Consider the following 13155-nt stretch of genomic DNA (forward strand, 5'->3'; position numbering starts at 1 on the left):
AAATCTCTCTCTCTCTCTCTCTCTCTCTCTCTCTCTCTCTCTCGGCTTTCTTCGGTTCTGTCATCACCGGTTACCTTAGAAATATTATCAAGCTTAGATCGGAGATCGGAGATCGGAGTATACGAATTCCGTTTCACTCATTCACCGGATAAACAGGTACACTTACGATTATGAGGCTGCTATAATGCTAATACAAAGATTTTCTCAAGTGATTCTCTCTGTTTTGTATAGAGTTCTATTGGGATATGATTTAGCTCAGCTGTTATCGAATTCTATAATCATAGTTAGATTTTTTATAATTAGTTTTGATTATGTTTAGTAGTTCTATGGTTTTGTTCTGATCTGGATGAAAATATTTGAATCGTAAGGGCCAGGAAGACCAAAGAGACTTTGATAAGTTTCTGATTTTTGTTCAATAAAAAAACAATTCTGTTTCTTTTTTGTGAATCAATCTCATTTATTTGGTGATTTTTCTAGGTGATTTAAATTGTGATTATTTTAACTACTCGTACTGAACAATGTTGTGTTTGTTGATTGGAGAGATAATTTTAATAGGGGAAGCAAAATAGGCAGTGATTCATTGAATAGTTACTAATTAATAACGAGAAATGCTAAAAAAATTCGTGTCATATGACTACTGATGCAATTAAATATTAATTTCATATAATTTAATATAATAAATTATATAAAATATCTCTAATTAATCTTAAACATGGTTGTAGGCACTACTGATATTTAATACCAATGCTCAGTAATAACATGTTTAGAGAAGTTTTGAACCAAAATGGACGGTACTTCATTGAATAGCTACCAACTTATTCTACCCTGTTTAGAGAAGTTGTGAACAGTTATGGCTTATTCATTTGCCTCTCTTCAATATTTTTGTTAGTATATGACATGTTTATGTGGAAGCTAATCAATGATTATTTTGCATAAATCTTTTTGGAAACTTATATGTTAGAATGGATTTGTTATTTTGAGTTTAATTTGTGTTTGCAGGTTGTAAGAGCAATGAACTGGGTTCAACGTAAAATCTATCTTTACAATGTTACTTTTGGGTTGTATATGTTAGATTGGTGGGAGCGTTGTCTTTTCAGTATCCTTTTCTATTCATTGTGTTTTTTTCCTATTGTCTCATGTATGGTATTTAGTAAACTTGGATTACGTTTTACATACATATATCTAATGAATGCTGTTCAGTACTAGATTTTAGCTTGTCAAATCATTGGAACTAAATACTCATACATAAAGGTTCTGTTTTTCTTCAATAATAATCTCTTTATTTTATGTTTTGGAAGCTTGATTTGATGTTACCACGGTTTTCTTCGCTTATAAGTGACATTCCCTAGTAAATTTTGGAGGAGGTTGAATTTGTAAGAGTGTGTATTGTCTTGTACAAAGTCAAAAACACATTGAATGTGTATTGTTACTAAAATCTTTTGAGTTTTGCTGTATTTTCCTTAATGTTTATTAACAGATACCATTTTGGTGGTTTTGATGTGGTACATTCTTTACAACGGATCCAAACATGCGAGTTTCATTTTGCAAGAGGTACTCTTACAGTTTTCTTAAGCATTTCAATATATTGAACTTGACATTGTTGTGTTTGTATTTTAGACCATTGTGCTCACAGTTTTTCTTTAGTTTTTCATTTGCTGTTGCATTCGTTCAATAGGATATGCTTCTCTCCCTCCCTTTTCTTTTGAAACTTGGACTGTCCCTCTTGTTTATTAGGTTAAAGCTTTTTGTTTATTTGCGATTAGGAACTGTATGATATTTTTCAAGAATCTACATTGTTAAGATTCCACATTGACCAATTATGGGATAAGTTAGTAGTATATAATTACTTTGGCACATACCTTAGGTTAGTTTTTGGAAATGAGTTCTACTCAAGTGATATTAGGCTACCTGTGGATTAGGCCTAGGGCCACTGTAGAGCACAACTCCAAGTTGTTGTATCATACCTCTCGGTGTTCAAAATCATGAAATCCCACTGAATGTTTATGTATTGTCTGGTAAACTTATGTATTCTTAATGAAAGCCGTGTTAATAGTTGTTAGAGGTTTCACTTACCTTCCATGGCGGGTTAACCGCTGCAAGATTATCTCCAGCCTTTTGTGGAAACTCATGAATTTTAGGAGTTATTCTAATCTTCCATTTGTTTTAACTCTTATTTGGATCAAAATATCTTTATATTGTTAAACTTATGTTTTGTTTTGCTATCTAACAATTTCAGGCATCAGCTTTGGTAACACGCATGAACATGTCTAGAATTTCAACCGGAAATCCCGGGAATATGGAGGCGAATTGAATGCCGCCAGTTCATCGTGTTATTTTCTGAGTCTTATTCAAACAATGCATGAAAATGTATTTACTTGTAGAACCAGTATTTACATGCATGTTCACAAATTTTCCTCTTTGATTATTTTGTATTCTAATTGTTATATATTACTTTTTCTTGAAGATTTTGGCATCAACCCCATTTTTTCTTAGTGATGATTTCTTGGTTTAAGTAGAAAGATTCGAATGCTTAACTAATAAGAATCTAGAACCCATTTAATTAGTTTGTTATTTAAGTGAAACAATTACAAATAAACAGAGTGTTTATACAAATTTAAAACTTGTGTTTTGCATTGTTAGATTTGATGTCAAAATATTTTCGATTATGAACAAAATGTTTTGTTTGATTTGAAGCTTCTTGATTTTTTTCTGCAGACAACATATTTTTTCACATCTAATCATATTAAACATATATATACACTCCTTCAAAAAAAAATATATATATATATACACACATATAAAAACATTTATTGTCTAATAATTATTATTGTTCTCTTAGGACATTGTCCCACATGGAATAAATGAAAGAGTATTGAGCTATATAAATTATATAAGAACTCTCTACTCATTACTAATTGGTTTTGAGATGGAATCTAAAAGTAAAACATGTTTTATTTACCCTATCTTCCATTATATATTTCTTTCTTAATTTCTCTATTTTTTATTGTTTGTTTTTTTTGTTGTAATAAATTTTAAACAATGTTTTACTTTTATTACAAATCTTGCTGGAGCTCGACTCACCCACCCGCTGCATTTTTGTCGAAAACCTCCCGAGGTCGACAAAAATGATATCCAAGGTTGTTTTAGTGAGTTTGGGATGATACTCGAGAGCATCAATGTCATGTAGTAGTATCAACACAATATTCTATGATAGCATCTATTTAACTCTATATCATACATTTAACTCCAATAGTATATAATCTGATTATAATCGAGTTTAGAGGTTTATTTTAACCAATTTTCACAAACTATGTAGATTAAACTAGCAGATTCTAATTAATGAATAAATTTGTCCATTCCTCCCAAACAAGTCTCTACCGTCATTGTTGGAATAGTGTTTTAACCAAAACATAAACCGCAAAGAAAATTGTGAAACAACATTTGACAAAATAGATAGACTTGTATGTCAATTTAACTATGAACCAAGTTTAGAACAAGAGAATATCCCTTTGAAATATAAATCATATTGCCAAAAATATCCTTATTTGGAACATGTTCTACTTTATGCCAATATGAGGTATAAAGTGATTTTCTTACAGTTACCAAATCAATAATGAACACATTGAAATTTGAATAAGCTATTTGGGTGAGCTCTTTGTTGAGAGACTCAAATAAATAAAGCCAAAAAAATTAACTAAAAGAGAGCCAAAATGCTACAAAATCATATCATATAAAATAACCACCTAAACAAATCATTTTAAGGGATCCCTTAAAAGGGAACACTTTGCTTTGCTTCTCTCTATTCGGAGTCCCTCACGCTCTCGCTCGTGCGCCACATCTTCTTTTGAATGACAACTACCGTTTCATCTTCGCCTTGTTGTTCTGAGTCTTGTGATGCTTCAGCTGTAGCTACTATTTCCCAATGTAGTGTTTTCAAGTAGGTCTTGACAAACTCCACAATCCTCGGTTTATCACGAATGATGATGAAGCCTTTCGGCCTTAGAATCCTGTCCATTTCGATCATCAGATCCACAGCACTGCATTTCTTCCTTTCCATGTCGGAAAAGACAGTCCAAGCATGAAGCAAATCATATGTTCTTGGGTAGGTTGAGAAGGCTTCACACCTGCCATATTTACAACAAACACAAAGAAGAAAAAACATCAAATAATGCTTTCTTCTTCTCCCAACGCCAAATTCGCTTTTAGGGATCAAAAGGGCATGTATATTATAGCTTATCGGTTTTAAAAATCTCTACTTTTACTTCATCATCATTTGACAAATCTCTAGTGTAAAAACCCGAAAAGTATTGCTCTAAACAGAAGTTTTTTCAAACATACCAGCTGTGAACGGTGCCTATAAGACCTCGGTCGTATATAATTTTGAGTTTGTTCGGTCCTTCCTCGGGAACAACATTCATGACCCACACATCTTTGTCTTTCAAAGCTGCAGCGAAAGAACCGATGTGTGCCTTCATATCCATGATGTTCCTTAAGGTATTGGACTCAATTTTTGGCTTCAATAGATTCCAGTAATCCTCAACTCTTTGTTGCCAAACTTCCTGTGTACCACATTAGATTGTCATTAGCTAAGTTTTAGTAAAACATGGAAGTATTATAATGCCAGACAAGTTGTTAAGATGAGTAATTACCGAGTCCTTTTCAAACATATGGCTCGAGTAGCCAAAATCAGCTAGGCGGGGAGGTGGAGTGGTCAGTCTGGCGGGCCATGGAGCCAAACCACTTCCTCCTGCTCTATCGATTTCTGTAAATTAGGAAGATTTTTCGGTTTTAGTGTTCTAACTTTATCTAATGCTACTCATTCAAATTAACAAGAAAACAAAGTGGACAGAAGGTTGCTTACGTTCGGAGTATGGGGTGATGCAAGCCTCCATATTCACACCCCAGACAGCATCAGGATCGTCGGTTGACTTGCATAGTGGTGGAAGAGTACCGGGCTTTCTTTCCTTGTAACAATCGTTAGTCAAAGGCTTTTCCCAAATAACAGTTTGGTTTTTTTTCGAAGCTATTTTCCAACACATGCGCTCCACGAGGGTGCTCATCTCTTTCCATATTCTTAGATCTTCTTCGTCCTGTGCATAGGCTTCGGGAGATGAGTAGACAAAATAACCTCCCGGTTTTAGTACCCTATCTAGTTCAAGGAGAAGGATGCCATCCCTTTGAAGCCAATCAATCCTACAACGAGAACAATGTGCAAACTCGAAAGATCTACTCGGGTAAGGGAGTCTCTTTGTCCCTAAGACACCGAGATATGCTGGAATACCTCTCTCTAAGGCAAACTGAATCTGGTTTTGGTGAACATCATTGGGTGCTAAGGACATGGCAATAACATCCGAAGAAAGAAGGTATGCTCCAAAACTAGCTACTCCACAACCAACATCAAGGACCGTTCGAATCTTTCCTCCATTGTTAATGTTATTATTGGGAAAGTTAAGCATCTGCAAGGCCAACAAGTCATAAAACAGTCATGACAAAAAGAAAAAAGAAATTAAAAAAACTGAATCATCTACAATAGAAAGTTCTCTTTTTGCCATCTGTATTAAAAATAAGGGTGAACATCCGATCTAATCCAATATTTTTCTTCTAATCCGATCCGATACAATCCAAATAAATAACCATCAAAAAATTCCAACGAAATTAGTGATTGGATTGTATCGGTTTTTTAAATTGGATTTCAATTGAAGAATTAGAGTTTTATTTTGGATTGGTTCGGTGTAATCAAATTAGTTTGGATCCTACCAACCCCTATTTAAAAAACCATTCTACTTACATTAGCAATTGATGCAATGTACTTGTCAGCTCCATAGTGGAAGTGAGTTCCTCCACCGGGGAAAACAATCTTCTCGCCTTTCACAACCATCCAGTTCTGATCAGACTTCTCGGTTGCAAGATGAGTATGTGGAATATTCGCTTTCCATACCTCATCTCGGCTTTTAGGCCACTTAACAGGAACCTATTTCCAATTCCAACACTAGCTCAATCAGTATTCAACAACACCACAACAACAACAACAAGTTCACTCATTTTCGCGATTGTTACAAACTAAAAAATGCTCACCTTATATCCCGGTGGTGGAGGGATTAAACAATTGAATCGCCTCTCGGGAAGTGGACAATGTCTTTCATAATGTTCCATCAAAGAAAGATCCAGCTTCAACCTCGATTGGTAAATAAGGTTTCTATCTAAGCAAGGAATCAACTCTGAATGGCGATCATCACAAACCTTCAACACAACACAAACATTAATGTGAGTCAAAGAACAAAGCAACAACATTTGTTAAAAGTGTATGGAATGAGAACTCACAGGAAAACTCTTTGGTACAAAACCGACATCTCCATCTTCACCAAGAATCGGGGAAGACTCCTCAACATCTTCTTCAGAACCCAAATAAGAGCTAAATTTTCTTAATGATTTACCACCATATTCCAATGCAGATGAACCACTCCTCCCAGAATACACATACAACAGACCACAAATTAACACCAAAACTAAGATTGAGCCAATTAGCCTTTTATTTTGGCTCCCATCAGCTCTTCCCCTAGACATTTTTTTCTACTTTGACTAGAACATTCAGAGATCAAAGAACTTCTTAGTCACACAATCCAAAATGAGATCCAACACTAACACTCCTTCAAGTTCAAACAACCACTTGTTTGAACTGATTCTAACTAATCCAATTGAAAGAGTATAAATCAAAAGTTCCACAGAGTCAACACACTGCAACAATTCAAAATATGAATTTATTACACACTGCAATATCTATCCACCAAATCATAACAACAGAAGAAAGTATGTATAGAAATTCATGACAATCAATTAACTGTATGAAAATGACATATATATAAACAAAAAACTAAATCATACCCAAGTATGAAAATGGAATGAAGACCCAAGATTAGTTGGATTGAAGAAGATTAAGAATTGGAAAGTAGAGTAGTAGAGCTATGTTTATAAATGGCATCTATTCTCTAACCATATGGTATAAATGGAAGAGCAAGGTGTGAAAGGGAGTGAGGGCAAAAAGGGAAAACGAAAAATAAGTGTTAAAGACACGCCAAGCACCGACAGTTGCCAGCTATAAATGACTCACCTTTTCAAAGCTATACATTACTATAACTATATTGAATATATTGATGATGAGACCCAACTAATGAAAATAACCATTAAAAAGGGCATTGCTTACTGAAATTGGAACTGGGGTTTGGTTTAGAAATGTGAATTGAGCTTCAAAATCGAAACTTTGTGTATGGATCTTAGTAATACAAAAATGGGGTTTTGAAAAAGTTTCAATCTTTATTGGAATTAAAGAAAATGGATGTGGAGAAAACAAATGGGGGCTCAAAACAATCATCAATGTCGTGTACAGAAAGTACATACCTTGTTCAGATTTGAGACAGATAGTAAGATATTAGATCAGAGACGTAATATATGTGTATGTATATATATATCTATATCAGATGATTGAGATCTAACGTAAACACAGAGGAGAGAGATAGAGGGTCCCAAAACCCAAATGTGAGACTGGAAAACGACAAATATCCTCCATACTCATAGCAATTTGGTATTGTTTTAGATCTAGACGAGGATTGTTCGATCTGCTTTTTCACACAGTGTCGTTTGTACCCTTTTCTGTTTTTTTTTTTTTTTTAATTTTTTTTTAAGAAAAAGAATCAATAATAATAATAATAATAATAATAATTTGGTGTTTTAGTATTCTAAATAGTTTAATATGTATAAAGAGTAATATTTTATGCTATTTTAAAATTAGATTTGTTATTTAGTAAAATAAGAGAATGTAATAGTAATTTTTGTAAAATATAGAATTTTAAAATAATGTTAATTAGGTTTATGAGAATTATAAAGAAATAGTCATTTGTAATAATGAAATTAGAAAGAATGCGTAAATTTCATGCCAAATTTATTACAAAAGTGACTACCTTTGATAATATTATCACTTACTTAAGAAACGTGACAATTAACACCTCAACTGTTGTTTTTCAGTAAAATTGTCGTTTTACAAATAGTGTCGTTTTTGTCAATTTCTTATCATCTATTTGTCGTTTTCAGTAGATATTCTCGTTTCACAAATAATGTCGTTTTTATCAATGTTGTATTGTCGTTCGTCTCATAAATTGTCGTTTTCGGTAAATATTGAGTTTTACAAATGATGTCGTTTTTATCAATGTTGTATTCTTGATTTATGTCGTTTGTATCATAAATTGTCGTTTTTGGTAAATATTGTCGTTTTCATATAATGTCGTTTTTCTCATAAATTATCGTTTTCTAAATGCTGTCGTTTTTCAATGTTGTGTTCTGGATTTATGTCGTTTATCTCATAAATTGTCGTTTCGGTAAATATTGTCGTTTTTATCAATGTCGTATTCTCAATTCATGTCGCTGGTCTCATAGATTGTCGTTTTCATTAAATATTGTCGTTTTAAATATGATGTCGTTTTCTCAATGTCGTATTTTCAATTCATGTCGTTCATCTCATAAATTGTCGTTTTAAAAATGATGTCGTTTTTGTCAACGTTGTGTTCTGGATTCCTGTCGTTCGTCTCATAAATTGTCGTTTTTTCAGTGTCGTACTCAATTCATGTCGTTTATCTCATAAATTGTCGTTTTCATGTACAGGTATTGTCGTAAATGTTTTAGAGTTCTTTTCCGCCATTAATTCAATCTCTGCTCAAAAATACAATCTTTAAACGAAATTCATAAGCTTTAATTCAAAGGGTCGAAGTAAAAATCTGTAATTTTTTCGTTTTTATTGAAAATAATTTGAAAATTTGAAGACCCAATTATGGAGAATTCAAGCTCTGAATCTTCAAAAGGAAAGAAACGACAGCGAGAGTCAGTCGAAGAACCCGAAACAAGCGATATTGATCATATTATATCCTTAGGTTTGGGAATTCGTTTTCGAATTGAGAAATTACTTTTCTTTGAACCCTATTTTTTTCCTTCTTGTTTTGGGTATAATTGATTGGTGTTAAATGTAATGCAGAGAAAAGTCTTATCTTTAGCGATACAATGGTGGCGATTCGGATAATGAGAGCTCAATTTCCTCATATTGACAAGGTTAGGAGGCTATTATTGATTATATATTGAACAATTCATTCAATACAAGAATTTTCAATTATTTGTTGTTTTTTTTTTGCTTGAATTCAATTTTTTGTTGCTGTTGTTGTTGGAATTATTTGATACTCTGAGTGGAGCTGATCAATGTTTAGCTGACTTGTAAGGAATTTATTGTTTTTGAGGATAAAACAGAAAAAGAGAACCCCAAAATTTATCTCATGTTTAGCTGAATAGATTGTATTTTTTTATTGTTTTTGAAAGAGAAAGTCATTGCAATCTCAGTAATAATTTCATTGTGGCGTGTTTGGAAGTCACTGTTTTTTCACTGGGTCATGTAGCTATACTATATTTTAAAATACAATGTGTTGTTTGAATGTGAGGTGGTAGTTATATATGAAATTCTATTGTCTTCTTTGGCGAAATAGTTAGTAATTTTGTATGTTTTAGTAATTATATAGTGTAATTACACTCAATTATAATAATTTCAAAGATTGCAATGGGGATTGGAAAGTGTAGTTGAGATCCTTCAATTGTATGTATTGTGTAATTAAATAATTAGAAAAACACGCCAAATTGAGAAATTACCTCAAATTACACTCAAATAAGGTACAAACAAATCAAAACCTTGCAAAACTTGAGGCATAGATTCACTATATTTCCTTTTGCAAAACATGTGACCTTGGTATTTTGAAGATAAGAAATTTTGCTTGCTCGGAATTGGAGATGAGATGTCTGTTTTTAGACAAATGTTGGTTTCCGGGTGGTATTAAAAGATGTGGATGGCATCATGTGAGGCACGTTCTAGAGTTACACCGCAATCTAATCTCGATGACTGTTTTAGATGAAGATGGAAACTCTGCAAAGACTTGATTGATTGATTGTTGTTGTGTTGCACATTGTACACAATCATGGGAATTTTTTGCTTGAACAGATTAAATGTAGCAGTCAATTCTTCATCAAATCTATTGTATAGATGGCTCAGTAATATGAGTGAAAAGGGACTGCAACTCCTGGCAAAAGAATAAATTCATTCTTTTAAAGAAAGGTAACTTATTTGACCTATGTGATGAATGATTGTTTATTTGGAAAACAATATCAAGATAGTTTCATTCAAAAGATCATCTGTTAGAACATAGAATATATTAGAAATGGGATTGAAGGAAGACAAATATGTGAATCATTGGAATGAAGCATATCAATGTCAGGCATCGCCTTTTTTTGTGAAGCAACCGAGAGGAAATTATTCAAGTGCAAAAGGTGAACTGACAAGAATGTTGTACATATGCTAACGAATTTGATTCTTTGGCATAAGCTTGAGTTGTGTTTTAGGCTTGGCTAGATGAATTCTTGGAGATGATGACATGTAGTCAGTTCTTTCCTCATTGGATTGGAAATGGGCGACTTACTTTAGTCGAAGAACTCGGTTAGTGTAGAAAACAGAAAGTAGCTTCAGTTTATTCTACTTAGCAAGGGTAGGTGCAATTTTACCCAACAACCTGCCTTTTCCTCTCTTTAAAAGGAGGAGAGATTGGATGCAAAATTCAAGTGATCAAGATATGAATCAATGAGAGGGAGAGTTGTAAACAGAATTATGTAGTTTGGAGTAGAGAGAATTCTTGCAGCAATAAAATAATTCTGGAGAGATAATATGTGCACCCATTATTGGTTGAAGTTGATTATGAATGTGCCATGTTTTTTGTTCCTTTCAAAGAAGGTGTTTTTACACAAGATAAATTTAGCATACCTTTTCTTGCATTAACACTAAGACTAAATTCATTGGAGTCTCTTTTCTTTAGTATCAATAACGTTTATTTGATGCATGTTTTCAGGTTTCAATTAAGCCATTTATTTTGAAGTCACAATTGTATAGCAGTGTAAAGGACAGAACCCAAGTCGACAGGGATTTAGAGGTAAATGAGCCTGGAAATTTTATTATACTTGTCAATTTGTTGATTCTGAAGATTTATATTTGAAAATGAGAAACTTTTGTACAGTTTTTTTCCTCTCTTTGTCAGAAGTAGTAATGCTGCCTTATGCATAAGGTTTCTTTGTTGTTTGATTTAACCTTCTTGTTCATGCTCTTGATCTCGGTTATTGCATACCCTTTCGTGCAGTCGCTGAAAAGAGATAAAGTATTGCGTATTTTTAAGTTGAGTTCTGGACAGGATGATCATGCAATAATGTTGTTAGATGACTATCTGAATCAGGTAAATTATGTACTTTTCAACCCCCACTTTTTGGTTTTGCCGGGTTGTCTAAAGCGGCTTACATGGCTGTTGAAATAACTTCAAATACAGATAGAACGAGTCATGAAAAGATCCGAAGATAGGAAGCTTGACAACCTTGAAGTTTTTGAGTGGTTTAAAACACATGTTATTGATTCCAAGTTGGAACCTAGCATTGAACATCAAGAGCTTGTGAGTCTTTTGAGATTTCAAATCTCATCTGCTTTTATTATCTATTTATCCAACTGTTTAGCTCTAATTTATCAATATAAACCTTTTTTTTATTATTATTATTGATTGATTTATATGTTTATTTTTGCTGGAAAATCCGTTCTTTTTCATGTACATATTAAATTATACGCTTTTTCGTTATATTGTCAACTCTTCTCAAACAAAATTTCTACTATAATTTTGAGTAAAGATTAAACATTTAGTGTTCAGGGCATCTGAATTCATCAGAATATTAACCTTTTCTTTGGCAGTACTTTGTTCTAACCTTACTCCTCATGATCACACAGATTTTACATGTTATAGATTGCAAATATATAACTTCTTTTATAATGTAGTACTAACTTTAGAATTTGATTCCCAATAGAATTTTGTTAATTCTATTTTAAAATTGGATTTTAATTTTTGAAAATGTTGTCTTCACTGCAGCGTACGCTCTTATCGCTCGGGGGAAAGGTGAAGGATGAGCATATCTCTGTACTAATTCACGCCGGTCTTCTTGTGAGTGAGTTTGCTTTCTTTTCAGTATTTGTTCACTCCTAAAGATGGTTTTACCTATTTGAGTTTGATGGTTTTTTGGTTCTAATACCATAAACTTTTACTTCCAGACTCGGCAAATTATGGATCCAAACATGTACTGGCTTGCAATTCCGAATATTGGTTCAGTGCTGAAGGGCCTTTCTCAGGTATCAAATTGTTTTGTTTTTCAATCTACTTGCTCAGATCACAGCAATTGGCTTGATTTGAAGTCTAATAATTATAATTATACTTTAAGTTCTTAGCTTGTCTTAACTTAGGCCCGACCCTAATTCTGGTTCATGTGAAATGATTGTACTTACATTTTTGCTTGTTCAGGGGAGAAAAGAAGTTCTTTCTCTTCTTAACCGTAGGCGATACAAAGAAATGATGATGGTTACTTTAGAGAAGACGCGTCTTCGATCATCGCCACTTGATATGAGGTTTCATCTTCGTGATCTGATTGGTTCGGGTCACCTCAAAACTATCCAGACACCAACTGGCATAGCTGTTCAAGTGGCGAAACACTGAAAAAAGCTTAGCTCGAAACAAATTCATCGATGCATTAATGTGAGCTCGTTTTTCATCTTTCGATCCTTAATACGATAAACATAGATTGTTTGTTTAGAGATTCTTCCAATTTATGACTGGCTAAGTGAAAAGAGAGATGTCAACTAAAAAATTAGAAGTATAAAAGATAAAATTAATGAAGTTAGAGGTAAACTAAAATTAGAAAGCTGTCATTATGTTCTTTCTGGTTTAAGTTATTGATGAATTTTTCATCTATTGGTTAGATAAAAGAGTTTGTAAATTTCAACAATTATAAATTCATTATTCAGATTATTGAGAAAATCTCATTCAAATTCAAAGATAAGTTTTTATTTTTATTTTTATACTAATTTTGCCAAATATTGAAGTAAATTGTTACGTATAATATGAGTGTGGACAAATAAAAATGTAAGGGGTTAACCCGAAACTCGATATTCAAATACTAAAATGAAAATAAAAATTTTAAATATTTTTTGGATGGGTGGATATTTTTTTTTTTTGTTTTTCAAATTTGAACCCGAAACTCGAAAAAATCGACACACCA

At 32.9% G+C, this 13155-nt stretch overlaps 3 protein-coding genes across 5 annotated transcripts; 2 read left to right on the forward strand and 1 right to left on the reverse strand.

Annotated features, from left to right (window-relative positions):
- On the forward strand, positions 1-2492 carry LOC115712891 (uncharacterized). The gene is made up of 4 exons (XM_030641308.2): positions 1-156; positions 1000-1096; positions 1478-1551; positions 2237-2492. Exons 2-4 carry the CDS (start codon positions 1012-1014, stop codon positions 2309-2311), a joined length of 234 nt encoding a protein of 77 aa, XP_030497168.1. The 5' UTR covers positions 1-156; positions 1000-1011; the 3' UTR covers positions 2312-2492.
- A 1012-nt stretch (positions 2493-3504) lies between these two features.
- Positions 3505-7647, reverse strand: LOC115712870 (probable methyltransferase PMT3). 2 transcript variants are annotated; one of them, XM_030641278.2, is made up of 8 exons: positions 7396-7647; positions 6322-6735; positions 6076-6240; positions 5789-5971; positions 4862-5456; positions 4650-4762; positions 4339-4559; positions 3505-4124 (listed from the first exon to the last, which is right to left on the reverse strand). In XM_030641278.2, exons 2-8 carry the CDS (start codon positions 6562-6564, stop codon positions 3800-3802), a joined length of 1845 nt encoding a protein of 614 aa, XP_030497138.2. In that variant the 5' UTR covers positions 6565-6735; positions 7396-7647; the 3' UTR covers positions 3505-3799. The 2 variants fall into 2 exon arrangements, with proteins under 2 accessions (XP_030497138.2, XP_030497137.2); XM_030641277.2 differs by having other exon boundaries at positions 6883-7640.
- Positions 7648-8674: 1027 nt separating this feature from the next.
- LOC115712886 (uncharacterized) lies at positions 8675-12931 on the forward strand. Of its 2 annotated transcripts, none has more exons than XM_030641303.2 (8): positions 8675-8918; positions 9020-9093; positions 10923-11003; positions 11208-11300; positions 11391-11510; positions 11976-12051; positions 12155-12232; positions 12402-12931. In XM_030641303.2, exons 1-8 carry the CDS (start codon positions 8819-8821, stop codon positions 12428-12430), a joined length of 651 nt encoding a protein of 216 aa, XP_030497163.2. In that variant the 5' UTR covers positions 8675-8818; the 3' UTR covers positions 12431-12931. The 2 variants fall into 2 exon arrangements, with proteins under 2 accessions (XP_030497163.2, XP_030497161.2); XM_030641301.2 differs by having other exon boundaries at positions 8681-8918; positions 11976-12047.
- The last annotated feature ends 224 nt before the right edge of the window (positions 12932-13155 follow it).

This window comes from Cannabis sativa, chromosome 4 (assembly GCF_029168945.1).
Source record: "Cannabis sativa cultivar Pink pepper isolate KNU-18-1 chromosome 4, ASM2916894v1, whole genome shotgun sequence".
NCBI lineage: Eukaryota > Viridiplantae > Streptophyta > Magnoliopsida > Rosales > Cannabaceae > Cannabis > Cannabis sativa.